General features: G+C 42.0%; 1 protein-coding gene across 1 annotated transcript in view; it reads right to left on the bottom strand.

Moving 5' to 3' along the window:
* LOC308282474 (potassium voltage-gated channel subfamily KQT member 5-like) overlaps positions 1–17,086 on the bottom strand; it is a gene marked incomplete at both ends in the record, with an annotated part of 140,949 nt that overhangs the window by 19,197 nt on the left and 104,666 nt on the right. Inside the window, 3 exons of the mRNA XM_080722827.1 lie at positions 404–529; positions 1,049–1,224; positions 14,574–14,700. Of these exons, the coding sequence (XP_080578953.1) occupies positions 404–529; positions 1,049–1,224; positions 14,574–14,700 (429 nt within the window). The remainder of the gene's footprint in view (positions 1–403; positions 530–1,048; positions 1,225–14,573; positions 14,701–17,086) is intronic.

A 17,086-nucleotide genomic window follows, 5' to 3' on the forward strand; every position in this document is an offset into this window, starting at 1 on the left:
GCGGAGATGACACACACTGTAAAATCACGGACAAAATGATAGAGCTACAGTATATCTCTTGAGCTTTCCTTTTGCCTAAGTAACACATACAGACATTGCCATTTTGAAGAGTGAGAAGGAAAAAAAGGAGAGGAAAAAAAGAAAACGAAACAAATTCAATCAACATCAAAGGGAATGTAGGTAAGGTGATGGAAATGAAAACCCAACCTGATAGCTGTAGTCAAGGATAAATGTTCCATTTAAAGGCCCTGACATGTTGAAAGCGTTTAATCGGAGTGATGTCGTCAAAAGCCTGTAATAGTTTTATTTACAATGACACACAGTCAAGTCTGTTTATTTTGGGACTGCTGTGCTAGTGTGTGGAAGATGGTGCAGACAGGTACAGTTACATCTCAGAACTCACCGTGCCCCACCACAGAGCGTCAGCGTAGGTAGCAAAGTCCTTGTTGAACTTGTTCTCCACAAGGTAGACCAGGAATGATGAGAAGATAAGAACCAGGAAGCCAATATACCATGCAGTTACCAGCTCCTATACATGGGCAGAGATGAACTCTTCAATTGATAATGATCATGTAAAACGGGATCTAATAAAGGTTGAAAGTTGTACAAAATTCTGGAATTCAGGAAAAAATGACTTACAAATTACTCTTTGTAATTACAGAGACTAAAGAGATTAAAGAGACTAACTTTACAAAACACATGGAAGACCTCAGTGGAGTAAGGCGTGAAATTTCAGGGTGTTTCAGGGCATTTTCTTTTAAATATAAGTATTTTGGTATTAATGTGCATGTGTATATACAGCATGTGTGGTTATGTATCATCACTTTTCGTAGTAAAGTAAAGCCCTGCTTCATCATACAAAACTGTCGCACAAAACTAGCAAAAATAGCAGATCTACAAGCACACAATGGCTCGCGGCGCAAGGCGGTGTGCTTGTAGATCGGCTATTTTCACTATTTTAAATCATTTTGAAAATGATAATACAATGAACAGTTTTGAACAAGATATGCATGGATATGATCCAGCTTGCATCTCATTCTCCACCCACCTTACTGTGCGCATAAACCACAGAGCCTAGCAGCTTCCACGTGCCCCCCCTTCGGTCCATGCGCACCATGCGTAAGATCTGAAGGAAGCGAAGGCTCCGCAGGACCGATGTGGCGAAGATGTTGCCCTGGCTCCCTGCTGACACCACTGCCACCGAAGCTATGAGCACTATGATGTCTACAGGGCAGAGAGAGGAAACAACAGACACATCACTAATTGCTCTGTCCTGGACAGCAGTAGTACTGAAAGATCCTTCAGTCCTTATTGGTTCATTTGGTTACATTTTGGCACACTCTCAGAGTTACAAACGGATAAAGCAACACTGATGATTTTACTGTGTAGTACGCTTTCCCTGACCCCGAAATATCTCTCTCATACTTTCTCTTTATGTTTTCAGGGTATTTCAAGTATTATTAAATGGCACTAGTGTCAAACAGGCATCAATGAACAGTGTTAGTAAAGGATGTAATAAGCCATAAATTCCATGTATATTTTCTAATGAAATATAAGGGCTTATTTGGACAATCTATGGCACCTGACGCAATTGCATTGGGAGTGCATCCAGTTACAAATGTGTTAGTTAAAGCAAGGCACAATGGCGCAAAGAGGTTGTATTTAATCTCTGAATTAGTCATGGGTGTAAATAGGAGCGTAATGTCTCATCCTTTTAAGCTCTATGGGCTCTAAGATCTATGGGAGCAGCATTAATAATGTGATATTATGATGTCGGGAGATGCGGGAGAAACTCTCTCTGAATCTCATGGAAATAGTGGACCACAGTGGCTGTGCTGCTAAGGTCATAATCACTCCTGCAGATCACATATCTCCCTTTTTCTCTCAATGCTTGCCTTGTGCAAAGAAAACAGGAACTCGTCCAATGCAATGTATTATAAAATATAATATAAATTATATTTTGTCCCTCAAAATGTCACCATGTTGAACAAGAGTGTTGTGTTGAATTGTGGTGGATTTTGAATCCAAGCATTAGGTGGGCGTAAGTGTGCTGTGCATCTTAATCTGAATAATGCGCTCTCGCAGATAAGCACATGTACATTGGTCATTATTACACAACGTAGGTGCTGGGCTCACAGATGAGCACATGATGAGTAAATTTGGTAACATAGGTGCTGGTGGGTGTGAAATGACAACTGCATTTGGTTGGAAACTAGCAATGACACCTGCGTCCCGTTTTGCTCCGTGCAAGATAGAGCCCTAAGAATTTAAAAGCTTGCAGCCCCTAGAGGCTGTGCTGCTCCTTACACCCAACTGGAAATTGGCTGTAGGCTGGCTGGTAAAGGAAAGGACATTGGCTCACCAAAATGATCGTCTAGGGAGCATGAAGGTGCGCAGCTAATTCCACAGACATCCAAGCTAGTAGTTTCTGAGATAAGTGGTGAACGAACGGAAAGTAATGAATGAATTGACCAACTGAGTAAGTATTCAGCATTCTATTGTACCAAGTGCAAGCAAATCTGTATACCTAAAAATAGAATACAGTATATATGCATGGTCTACAGTATGTCTGTAATGTTGCTACTGCTGCATATTAGGTACACTGTTTTTGCTACATTGTAACCCCAGGTACCTGTTATTTACAGAATACTGCTTTAAACATACAAACAAACTTACATCATGTACAGTACTTCATTCTGTACATACCTAACTGTCTCATAACTTTGCCTTTCTCATGACTGCCTGTATAGGAGTATGTATTTCTTTACTCTACTAGGAACCTTTGATTATCTAACCAGTTTATTTCTATCCTGTTTTCCTTGCTATTCTTCTTCCACTGAAGAAAACAACACAATGGAGCTTGTAGGAAAAAAAATACAAAATACGAAAAAATATTTCACCCAAGAATATACTCTACAGTATAAATATGTATAACTGAGCAGAGATAAGAGAAATCAATATTGATCTATGGACCATTCAAAACCGACAGAGTGATTGTTCATCTAAGCCTTGAGGTCCAAATCTATAAGATAATCACAGTGCCTCAATCTATAAGATAATCACAGTGCCTGTTAGTGTAAACAATCATTTTGCTGCAATCAACCAACGATCTCACACTCACCCCACCTACTTATTATGTGAACAAAGGCTCAATCAGGCCTGGGGATGTCACAATTTGCCAAGGGCAATAACAGCAGAATAATAATCACCCTTAGTGTTCCTGCAATATTGATCTGCCATACAAACCTAAATAGGGAATCACATTCGCGTGCCGAATCTGAAGCCGGTGGGACGAACGATTCTCGAGATACGCGGGGCACATACATACATACATACTCACAGAGATTTCTCGCATTTATAGTAAGATAATTGTACACTGCTCCATATATAAATTAGTTTTCACAGGTTATATCGGACATTAATCAGATTTCAGCACACAAAAAGGCACACAAACACACGCTATCCTAGGGACAGGTGTAACACCTGATTCTCCCGGGTGGGAAACCAAACATCTGCCGCTAGACCAAGCAGGACTCCCCAGGGGAGACATTAAGCGTTTGGGCTTCAGGCTGAGCAACTCAAGTATATTCTGCTAACTGGGGCTGCTGTGTTGGAAACCAAACATCTATTGCTAAACCAAGAGGGAATCTCCCCTTTCCCAGGAAGATAGGCTTTTGGGATTCAGGCTCTACTCGGCTACAGAGGCAAGGTTTACAAAGAAACCACATACAACAAAAGTGAAACATAATGCCTGAAAGAGCACAAATAAAAGTACCCGGGGACCCAAAGCTTCAAACACAAGATGTTTCTTCAAGGGCTGCAACTATCGATCAGTAATCTACTACTATTATTTTTGGCATTATTCTGCTCACATTGCATCACAGTTGTGAGCTTGTAGATCGGCTTTTATATCAGCAAATTAATCGATTAAATCGATTAATTGTTTCTTCTGTGTGTCCATCACGATGTTCTCCAGTGGCTCTTTCACCGTACAGTATGAAAGGCCACCTTCAAGTCATGCTACTTAGCTTTTCCTGAGAGTTTTTTTCTGTCATATATTCTTAATGTGGGAGTAACCTGACTGGGAAAATGCTGACCAAGGTGTGGCCAATGGCTCACGTCATATACAGTAAATCATGGGTCCATTGACCCGTGGTGTGCAGGAGAAGCACCATGAAAAATACATGTCTGACACCCAGGCGCAGGCAGTGGTGTAAAACCTTTTACTTAAGTAAAAGTATCTACCGGTATATGGCTACATTTTCGTCTAAATTTGGCTAAATCTTCGTCCCATCCCTATTGGGGAGTTGACAGTGTTGGGGATGACGTTAGCAACAGCACAGCAGTGGTAGTAAATCTGTCCTGTTTCAAACAGCTAGCCCAAACAACTGCAGCTCCTTCCCAACGCCCAACATTCCAAATTGTAAATCTGAAACATTCCTTCAATGAGCTTGCACCTTGAAATATCAATTTGAAGGAATTTAGAAAGACGTCAGAGTAACGAATTGATTTCAGAGTGATGGCCATGCACACACACACACACACATGCGAGCGCGCGCACACACACACACACACACACACACACACACACACACACACACACACACACACACACACACACACACACACACAGAGTCAAGGATAACACAACCTCGTTACTAATCTACTAATACTAATCTACTGCTCTAATCTTCCCCAACACTTGGATCAATGGATTTATATCTCAGGTACTCAGATGATTTCCCAGTTTGCCAATCTACAGTATAGTCCTATCGCATGACTTTTACACGCACAAATGAAAGAGTCTCCTACAGGGAAATCAGCTGAAGCTTAAAATGACAAATGACACAATATTAGGCTACATCGTTTGGCATGGCAGTCCAGGACATTTACTAACACAATTCCAGTGGACTTACATTGAATCCTATAGGAACCGAATAGTGAGAATATTAAATCCAGCTTGTCAGCGGCTGAGTTCCTGTACCTCCGTTTTAAGGATTTGGTCCCACAGATCTCTAAAGGGCTGCTGGGTACAGTAAGGCACCTGTTTAGAACACTTTCCAGTTGCTTTTTATTTTGTCCCCACAGACATTAACACAGAAAAATGTGTCTACACACACACACACACACACACACACACACACACACACACACACACACACACACACACGCACACGCACACGCACACACACACACACACACACACACACACACACACACACACACACACGGAACAGAAATGTAACCCTAACACTCACACCAGCAGCAGTGACAGAATGTCCAGAGTGCAAACACAGCAGCAGAGTTGACCTTTTATCAAGTTTGTTTTGCTTTTTGTTGGCTCAGCCTCCTGCTACTGTAAGGAAAGTGGTGGTCGCTCCTTGTAGACATCGAACCTTGCCACTTTGTCAGAATGTGGCAGCGAAATACCACTGCTGGTGTGAATTCAGCTTAATAATAGATACATGTTTAAACCCAACGCTTACCCCCAGTGCTAGCACTCCCTACATGCAAACTATGCATGTTTCAGAGAGACACCACTGCCCTGGGGCCCCTATGCTACTGCCATCCAATGTATTCTGGCTTGCTGGTTTGAATGTGAACGCCAATAAATCGAAGCACAGTGCAAATTAGCTAGGGAATGGCCCTTGTATGGCCCATATCAATGGGCCAGGTGTGTTACCCGTTTTGTTCTCAGCTACTAATGGATAGAGCCTGCGATCATAGGTTCAGTCAGATATACCCGAGGGGTCAATGCGGTTGCATTCAGTTCTGTTACAACACTACTACGCCAGTCTTGCGTCACAGGTGACGTGGCAGTCAGCTGATCATTGCCAACCTACTTAAAGCCTGTTCAGTTGTCTCTTCCTCCTGCCTTGCTGATTGGCAGCTGGCACTTGCTTGCCAAGTTGCCATGCCTCATGGTGTGAGGCTGCTTGCTGTGCCTAGCTGGCTGGGTGTTACTGGTTGTTCTGCTGCTTATTGTTGCTTAATCATGTTCTTGGCTGCTAAGCTAAGAAGCCGTGACTTGGCCAGGTTGTATGGAAAAAATGTTGGGATTGTTTGATTCTGGTTATCGCTGCTGAATTCTTATTATTGCTTCAAGGTTCATGTTGTCTTTGCTAATGTTGCTGGTGCCCAGTTGCCCATTCTGCAGTGCTACAGTCTAATGTGGCAGTCGTTTGTTGCTAAAGCTAATTTAAATGTGCTGTGGGCTTTGCTAACATTGCTAAAGTTAAGCTCAGGAACAGTGGTTGATTGTGGTTGTTATTCTTGACAGGTTCAAGTCTCATAATAATGAGGATCTCATTCCCTCTGGGCTTTGGGAACTTAACCACATCATTGATTAGCTGTTCCAGCAGAAAAAGAGGGGGAACATGTGTATATTGTGGGTTGTTGTTTATTTCTCACCTCAGTTGTTCCATATATTTTATTGAACTGTTTAGCCGTTAGCAAGTCAGGCCATTTGCTAAAGTTAGCTCAGAAACCATAGAATTCATCAGGATCAGTGGCTTGTTTGCTTGTCGTCTCCGCAGCCATGAGCAATCGCTCATCCCATTCAGTCAGTGTCAGCCAGGAGCTCTCTGCTGCTGATGCAGAGAGTGTCAGCTTATAACTTGTGTTATGTTTAACGTGGGTTGTTAGCATCCAGCTAGCGTGAGTTCGCCTCCTAGTAACGTCATGCTGCTAGACATGTTGCGCACCCCTCTGCGCATACTGAGCTCTATGGGTAAAGTAGTTCGCTATCTTTCAAGCTCTGCGTTGTTGTTTTTCAGTCTATGGTGTGTTAAGGTGTCTTCACGAAATGGCCTACTTCCAACAGCTCTAAACTACCATCCTGTTGTAGTATGCTATGCTGGCATTAGTCGGCAAACTTGGCATTAAATAAAGCCCGGCGACAAACATTGATTGCATTCTACGGCGGCCGTCGACAGTGTTGCCATGTCTGCTCATTATAAGCGACTCGGTTGTATTCCTGTGAGGTCTCTAGCTGCGGGTTTCTTTGTTTGGGCGTGGTTCTGGAGGGTATTTGGCTTGCTAAAACATTTGTTTTATTTATATTTTTAGGAAATAGCTTATGTTATAGAGCTCAAGTGGCGGATCTTTGGGCTTGGTTTCATAGACTGGTCACTTGTTTCACTCACAGGATCTGGCAACGGGTCTACGGGAGATATTCGTTTTGCAGCTTGTTTTAAATGATTTTGTCTCTGTGGGCTGCTTATGTCTCACCTTGGGTTTACATGTTAATGTATTGTGAAGCCCAAATGCAGTCAGGCACTAGCTGTCTGGCTGTCAGATCAGCGCTTATGTCCATGAGTGGCCGATGTTCTCAAGTTGCTAATAGACAGTGCTACGTCGTAGCTTCAGCTAAAGTGTCCTGTGGCTTCATAGATCATAGTAGTGCGTCTGCCGTTTACTGTAGAAGCTCCCGTGAAATGATTTTCTAAAGCACATTAATCACTTCCCATTGAGAAGTCTTATTAAGGATGTCTGTCTGTGTTGGCTTCTGGGATAAAGGAACGCTGCAAGCTCATAGTGGTTTATGTGCGATCATTGTTTGCTTCCGCAATCACAAGCTGTCTGACCTATGACGTCATCAGTTGAACTTGCTGGTGCTTTCTGGGAAACGTAGTCTATGCTCTAAATGCACTGGAGTATTGTGCATGCATTCGGTAGCTGTGGCTTTTCATGATTTCCAGGGGTGGAAAAGTGCTCACATTTTGTACTTAAGTGGAAGTATCGGTGCTGCACTGTGGATGTACTCCGTTGCAAGGAGACGTCCAGGATTCAAAATGTACTTGAGTAAACGTACGGAAGTATTGGCATGAAAGTGTACTTGGGGTACCAAAAGTAAAAGTCTAAATGCTTGAAAATTGCGACGCGTTGTGAGCCAAGGTATAAAATAGGGCTAAAGTGGGTTAATGTGTGTTTTGTATTATTGTAATTTACACCTGCAAAGTAACTACAGTTTTCAAATACATTTAGTGGAGTAAAAGTACAATATTTGAATCCAAGTTGTAGTGGAGTAGAAGTTAAAGTATTGGAAATTAGAAATACTCAAGTAAAGTACAAATACCTCAAGAGTGTGCTTAGGTACAGTACTTAAGTGGATGTGCTTAGTTACTTACACCACTGATGATTTCCCTATTCCAAATGGTTGGGGCACTTCGTGGGGGAGCTAATGCTAGCAGTCAGGTTGTTGGTTCATGCCAAGCTAGCTTCCATTTATTTCGGTGCTTGATGTGATAGCTTCTCCGGTGTTGGCTAGTAGCCTTCATGTTTGTCTTCGGATAATCAAGTTAATAATCCTCTCAATTGAGCTGGTATCAAACTCTGCCCTGCGCTCAGTTCAGGTAGCCTACTTGGGTGAATTAATTCTATATTCACAAATGGATAAATAAAAAATTACATTTAAGTACATTTATATATTATGGCTATATATATATATATTTATATATATTATAAAAAAATAAAATTAATAAAAAAGGAAAATGCGTTGTCATCACCCAGTAGGTTAAGATGCAATGTGCATCAGGTATGCCAATACTGCTTAATGTTTTTAAGTGGTAGGTTATGATACCATGGTGCATCAGGTACACCATGGTGTATGAGGTTAAATGTTGGGTTTAAGATGCCAATGGCGCATCAGGTATGCCAATGGGCATAAGGTTAAATGGTATTTAAGATGCCAATGGTGCATAAGGTTAAATGTTAAGATGCCATGGTGCAGCAGGCATGCTTATGTGCATAAGCTTAAATGTTAAGATGCAATCGCGCATCAGTTATGCAATGGTGCATATGATTTACATGGTAGGTTTAGCATAGCATGGGTAATTCACTAAGTAGGATATTCCCTCTATATCAGAATTCTCACCGGGTAAGTGTTTTCGCCGACTGCTCATTTAGATATCCTGCTCAGGCAGGTCTCCCAACATCGTCATCAGAACGGGTTCGCTTGGTTGCCATCATAGATGTTCTGCTCGGGCAGGTCTCAACATCGACTGAGAACGGGTTCGCTGGTTGCATCATTTAATGCTAATCATGGATATCACTCCGTCTTGGTCAGGAGTTGTCAGGATGAGTATGTTCAGCTACTGTTATGCTTACCATGAAAAGCCGGTTAACAGTGGATGTCATGTACCGGTATGTGCGACAAGCATACAGAAGTAAACTCCATTGCATGTTACTTACGGAGAGGTGCTCCATTAATAGTCAAGATATAAAAGTCTGTCATGCTGGCTGGAGATGTTGCTGTCTAAATGGGTCGGCTGTCAGATCATCGAATGGATGATTATGCGTAGAGTGTTTTAGGAAAGGTGTTATCTGGTGGTGATAGGATGATAGTTATATTTATTTTCATTAATCACTGTTCAGTAAAAGCATGGTTAGTACTCGTTGGTTCCAATCTTAGATCTATTCACTCTAATCAATCTTAATGTATTCTTTTATCCAAACCGTCAGCGGAACTGATGTTAAATATTATCTCAACTTATCAGAATTTAATGAGTTCAAGTGTTGTAATTTAGCTTGAGCGGTTCAAGCAGTATTACTAAATATATGGTGGTAGCTGGGGGAAATCGTGTGCATCAGAGTTACGTTCACTTAAGTCCTAATGCTCCTCTATACTGGCATTAGAGGGATGGCTGTTGGTGTGGGCAACTAAAGTTATGCCTTAGCGATCCCAGATGGTTGTCGCTGTGTTGGGGGAGAAGTTGGGATCGGCGTAGTATTAGAGGGGAGCTTCACCCCACATTGAAGGCTCATAAGCTTGCATTCGTCACTGTGTCTCCTAAGAGCAGTGGGACGTCACTGTGTCTCTTAGGAGCAGTGCCTGGCTTACATAGATTTCCACATAATGTTAGTATATCCTAGCAGGATCCAGAAATGCTAGCGGCATTTCGTCTCGGTGTCTCCTACGGAGCAGGGGGATATCTGCTAGGATGACACACGGCTTGTTGCGCCAGCTCACATAGATTTTTCCACATTATGTTAGTATGTCTTATCAGGATCCAGGATGCTAGTTGCATTCGTCTCTGTGTCTCCATTAGGAGCAGTGGGATATCTGCTAAGACGTGCATGGCTGGTTGCGCCAGTTCACATAGATTTTTCCACATAATGTTAGTATGTCTTAGCTGGATCCAGGATGCTAGCGGCATTCGTCACTGCACCTCCAAGGAGGAGCAGTGGGATATCCGCGGAGATGTCACACGGCTGGTTGCGCCATCTCACATAGTTCTCCCACATAATGTTAGTATATCCTAGCAGGATCTAGAAATGCTAGCTGCACTTCGTCACTGTGTCTCCGTCAAGGAGCAGTGGGACATCTGCTAGGATGAATCGGTAGAGTAATTTCCCGTAGGGCGTTCTTGGTTCTGCGTGTTGGGGGTGTTTATATATATTTATATCTCCCTGCTCCTAATGGTTATTGATGTTCTTCTGTGCTGCGCTGAGCAGGGAGAGCAGAGCCTGACGCCAAAATAAATGTGACATATACACACTTGCATTACTCATTCATAATAATAATAAACATTGTTTCAATCCTAATCGTGGGTTATCTGACTGAAATGGATAGAGCCTGCGATCATAGGTTCAGTCAGATATACCCGAGGGGTCAATGCGGTTGCATTCAGTTCTGTTACAACACTACTACGCCAGTCTTGCGTCACAGGTGACGTGGCAGTCAGCTGATCATTGCCAACCTACTTAAAGCCTGTTCAGTTGTCTCTTCCTCCTGCCTTGCTGATTGGCAGCTGGCACTTGCTTGCCCCCACCGCCTCCCCAGCACCACCAGTAGGCTCTGCTGTTAATTCTGTTCCCCATGGGGGGTGTTTATATATATTTATATCTCCCTGCTCCTAATGGTTATTGATGTTCTTCTGTGCTGCGCTGAGCAGGGAGAGCAGAGCCTGACGCCAAAATAAATGTGAGATATACACACTTGCATTACTCATTCATAATAATAATAAACATTGTTTCAATCCTAATCGTGGGTTATCTGACTGAACTATGTTTTCAACAACAGCTAAAGATATGAGATGAGACTGAAAGCAGTTCAGGACATTTTCTGTGTGTTCATCGACATTGCTAATAGAATGGAAGATCCCCTGTTAAAACTTGTCTACATAATGGATGATTTACTCAGGCGTGCTTTACAAACTTTCTCCACCATCATTACATTATTCACCAACAAGCACTGTGCAGGAAAATACAGAATATGATGGATGTAGCCTTGAAGGTTGTGTGTGTTGTGTGTTCCGTTCACACAGGCAAGTCTCTTGTGAATGCTTTGGAGTCAACACTGCAATCAACAGTGGCAGATGGACACCATGTTACAGTACCTCTGAGAATTCCAACCAGCAGCTACCAACCTGGCTTTAATGGACTGGCAACCTGTTCCCACCCAGTGCCAACTCTCACACTAAAGTGTGAAACACCACACAGAGGTTTGCGGGTATAGTGCTCTTAGTATAGTGCACAGACCATTATGCTAGCTGGTTTTTAATGTTTTTAAGAATCAGCATCTCCTCAATCATCTTGACTTAATTATTAACATTCCTTTATAGATTTGTCTGTTTGGGTTTACTATTATTTTTTTTTTTATATATATCTTTATTCATGTCACATATGTTTCAACATTGTACATTAAACAAGTCAATATTGCAAAGACATTCTTTTTCGGGTTTACTATTATAACCTGAACAGTTACAGTATGCTGTTATAATAGGAATCTCAACTGGGAGAGGTGATTACAGTGAACCTTCTGTGAAGCATTACTACACTTTGGTTGTCCAAATCCCAGGACCATCTATAGTCCTTTACGATTTTTATGTTTTATTGTCTCCACCAGCCGAAGGCATGGGGGAGAATATGTTTTCGCCTCCGACCGATCCGTCTGATATTTCATATTCCATCCTAATTGGCTAATATTGGCTTCCAAAGTTTGCAGGATTGCTCTGTTTTTAAACAAAATGCCTCAAATCATCAACGCAACTTGTGATTACAGTGAAATTTGACACGCATATTCCCACTAGATCAAGGAAACAAATGCTACCCTTTTCACATTGGCCTGTTATAGCGGCCAGCAGGTAGACTTTAGCAAGACACATTTTTGGAACACGATGCCTCAAATGGATGCATGCAGCGTCCGATTGCCATGAAAGGTCTAAAATTGGCAAAGAACACATGCCACCCTTTTTACATTGGCTCATTATAGGGCCACCAGGACGCCTGCCCTGGTGGAGACCTGTGCTCAAAAGAGCACTGCTTCCAGTTTGTTCTGCTTTTCTACCCCTATCCAAGATCTGGAACTTTGACTAGTGACTACTCTTTCTTTCACTCTCCTACTTTGCCCCATCTTCAATTATGCTTTTCCCTGTCTCTCAATCGTTCTTTTGTCTTGGCCTGTCTATCCTCTTGTTATGCTCGGTCTTCCTGCCTGAGTGTTGGCAGATGACTGAATCGTGTGATGATGATGGGAACTCACAACACCCCTGCATGACCACTAAAGCCTTGGCCTCCCTCCTTCCTCAAGCACCCTGCTGCTCTGTCCAAGAAGGAACAGAGAAAGATCCACATCTAAACACTGGAAAGAATCTATGACGGTAAATTTAGACCCCATTGCGCAAAATGCTCCCTCCTGTTTAAGAGCCTAAACCACATCTGTATATAAAGCTAGGAAACTATGGTCAATACCGTGCCACAGTAACCCTCTAAAGTTGAATGTCAATTTCCATAGACAGAGGATTCCCAACGGCAGCTAGAGGGAAACGGAGAGTCACATAATATCACCATTGTTACAAACTGTATCCAAGTACAAATGTGTCATATATGACTTGGGAGAGGAATAGTGGAGTGTGCTTGCAGATTTTGCACTACAGCAAGGATCAAAGTAGGCACACTGCACCAAAACCAGGGGGACCAGGCACAGCATTCACACTAAAAATAACCAACATGTAACCAACCAGCCAAAATAATAAACAAATCTGAACAATAAAATCACAGATACAACTAAAAGCAGTGCTCTTCCGAGCACAGGTCTCCACCAGGTCAGGTAGTTATTGTGGCCACCTGGTGGCGCTAAATGTGAAAAGGGTGCCATGTCTTCTTTGGCCTTTAACAGTGACACTGAATGCATGATTTGAGGCATTTTGAACCAAAAATGAGTTTGGCAAAAGTTGACCTGCTGGTGGCGCTATAATAGGCCAATATGAAAAGAGTGTAATTTGTTCCTTCCTAGTGGGAATGTGCGTGCAGAATTTCTCTGTAATCACAAGCTGTGTTCATGATATGTCATTTTGTTCAAAATGGACAATCCTGCAATGTTTGGAAGCCAATGTTAGCCAATTAGGACGGAATATGAAATATCGGATAGATCCGTCTTGATCACATGACTATAGAGATACTGTGTACTCTACTGATTTGCATGATTTTTGGATAACATCTAAAGGAATAATGGGAAAAGATGTTTTACATAAGTCGGCCTCTTGGTGGTGCTATAAAAGGCTGATATGAAAAATGCAGGGCGCTAGGTTTTTCCTTTGCCTCTAGAGAGTGCACATACAAAGTTGTACATTGATCAGTAGAGTTATAGGTAAAAACACGAATCGGGCTGTTATAGCAACACCATGTGGCTGATTTTTTTTAAGTGGCATTTATCCATCGGCCTATAGGGTATAATGTGCATGCACAATTTCACCAAAATGTGAATGTGCATGCACAATTTCAGCAAAATGGGAATGTGCATGCACAATTTCACCAAAATCGCACACTGCATTCATGATTCAGGCATTTTATTCAATACTGACCAATCCTGCAAACTTTGGAAGACAGTTTTAGCCAATCAGGATGGAATATGGAATGTCAGACAGATCTGTGTCGATCACATGACTGTAGAGATACTGTCTACCAATTTGTGTGATTTTTGGACAAAATCTGTTGGAGTACTGGCCAAAAGTTAGTTTTGCAAAAAATCGGCCTCCTGGTGGCGCTAGAACAGGCCCATATGAAAAATGTGGGGCTGAATTGGCATCCAGGGAGTGTGTGTGCACAGTTTCGCAGCGACCGTGCCAACGGCGCCGGAGATTAGCTGGTAACAAACTGGATGGACGGACGCACGCACGGACGGACACACACACACGGACAAACAAACGCACGGACGGACGGACGGACAGGGGCGAAAACATCCCCCATGCCTTTCGGCTGGTGGAGACAACTAGAAACGTACAGTACACGAGAAGATGCAATGCAATGCATCAGCATAGGGCTAAACTTTGACTGTATGCTGTGACCTTGCCCATTGGCCAATCTGTAAGTAAGTAAGTAAGTAAGTAAGAATGTAAGTACGTTAATTTCACCCTAATTAGATTTAAATCGAGTTACAGTACACACATAGATTTGTGTTGTTACAATGTTTCAAAAATATTCAAAAACCTTTTTTTTTTAAATAAAGCAGATCTACAAGCCCACAACGTGTGGTGATGTGACACACTGTGAGCTTGTTGATCTGCTATCTTCAAAAAGCTGTACTAAACTGTATGACGTGTTTCCCGCATAAAAAACACAGTGCAACTCACCTATGACACAGAAGGGCTTCCTGGCGAAGCGGAGCCGGCCCTGCCATCCTCTGTAGCGGCAGCAACATCCAGCCGACCAGATACGGATGATGTACTCCAACCCAAACACCACAATCATCACAAACTCCTGCAAAAAGTGTTGAACAATAAGCAGATATCAATGTTAGGGGAAAACCTTTCGGTTTGGAATGGATGATGTGTCCAATTCATCTGTCAATATCACAGTGTTGTAGGGGTGGATATTGGCAAGAATCTCGCGATGCAATACGTATCACGATACTTGGGTCACGATGCAATAGTATCAGGATATATTGCGAATCTTTGCGATACGATACTATTGCGATATATCAGCTTTAAAAGCCAAAGGCGCTGCTCTAATGTTGTTGTTTTCGTCGTTCGCAGCCATTTTATCGAGAGACCTCACTCACTGAAGGGGAAGTAGCTAATATAGTACAGCAACATCTAGAGGCAGCTGAGTGTCAGGACCGGACTTCTACCATTGGTTCCTATGCATGGGAACATATTTTATTTTCCTCAAAGTATCGCGATACTACTGCCCGAAGTATCGATACAGTATTGGCAAATAAACTATCACGATGTATTGCCATATCGATTATATTGCCCATCCCTACAGTTTTTTTTTTTTAAAGATTTGTTTTTGGGCTTTTTATGCCTTTATTTGATAGGACAGTAGGCTGACAGGAAATGGGGAGAGAGATGGGGAATGACATATGGCAAAGGTCGTCCGGATCGGGAATCGAACCGGCGACGCCAGCAGGCATCATAGCCTAGTATGTGGTATGCGCCTTGACCACCAGGCCAGCGGGCGCCCCTCCATCCCTACAGTGTTGATGGTCTTTTAATACATGTACTAATTCAGCAGTCCATTAAATCACAATTATCACTGCAATCGTGGGGCAGGGGAGACCTTCGTTAATCCTGTTATATCTGTTATATCTTCACCCAGCTGATGGCTGTGGATCAAAGGTCAGTGAAAACGCTCGAAATCGCTGGCAAGGGGAGACTAGATCATGTTTTAACTCTAGGGAGGCAGTTATTATTTGGTGTGGTTAAATTAATCCATTTTATTACAAAAACTATTTTAAGCGTGTGGTGGGGGGCTCAGACTGCGTCCACTAAGTAGATTAAGCTTTCAACTCCCCACTGATACCTTTGGTTTGGTGAGTGGCAAAACAGTTTTTTGTTATTTTTGGACCAGACGACTGGGCTTTACGGTTTTGCCAAGCCTGGGCGGAGGTAGAGGAACATAGCGTTAGCCGTTAGGGAGAACTCCACTAACGCTATGGACCAGAGCTATATGTGTCACTCAATCACACAAACAAAACCTTTGACCTGATATACCGGTACTACTGCACATGATGTGACTACTACTTGGATTTGCAGTATAGGTGACTTGTGTCCTCTGTTACTCATCAGGTTCATTTGAAATGCTGTACGTGACTTCATTCCACATATTTCCCCACGGATCTCTTGCATGGCGATGTTGTAAATCAATTTACTGTATGATAATGAGATCATCATAATCCTTAAATATCCCCAGTCTTCCAATCTGTCATGGCCAAGTAAGTCCAGACCACACAATACATTTGTATATCTTCAATATACAAAATATGATATCTAAACATTAGTATAATTACATAACATTCCCTCGTGATCTCTACAACTGTATTACACTATGTTTGGCCATTTGCCATAGTTTGTGTGAAATATAGCCTGTGTGCCAGAAGATGACTAGTCTCGATGACTAGTCTCCTCCTCTATGGAATTTGATCTGTCAACAACTGGGAGTTTGCAACCTCATAAACAAAATCCAAATTCAGCATTTAGCCTATAGGAAACTAAATACCGTTATTTCAACTGTGGGCTGTCTAAAAAGATTAGGTTGTAAGGTTTGCTATGAGATCAATGCACACCTTTGAAATACATACTGTATAATTAACTCTCCCTGTGTGCTATTTCCTCCTATCCATTAGTGCAGGGAATTAAAAGCCAAGACATAACCTTTGTTCCTGTTTCCAAACCATCATATCAGTGTAGAGTTTCTGCATGCATAATACAATTGCATTCATAAGCATATTAAGTATTCTGTAGTTCTACAGTAGGTGTTGTTGGGGAGAAAACCCATAAAACCCATTGTTCTTTCTTTCAAATGTTAGAGCCTTGTTTATCAAGCAACAAACAAATTATCTCATAAAACCTTCATGCAGGCATTAGAAAAATTGGGATCCATTGAAATTGACCATTAAATAGTGTGAAAATCATTTTCTCAAATACCGGAATTACAGTTCACAAAGAAATGCAAATAAATGACTATTCAACATTCTCTGAAAATTACATTTCAATTAAATCAAATAATGTGACATTTTACAATTAATTCATATTTCTTCCTTGTTTATTAAAATGATTCGATGAAAAAAGGAAGGAAAATTAGGGCTGCGAATCTTTGGGTATCCCACAATTCGATTCAAAATCGATTCTTGGGGTCACGATTC

This window comes from Nannobrachium achirus (assembly GCF_963921795.1).
Source record: "Nannobrachium achirus genome assembly, chromosome: 3".
Taxonomy (NCBI): Eukaryota; Metazoa; Chordata; class Actinopteri; order Myctophiformes; family Myctophidae; genus Nannobrachium; species Nannobrachium achirus.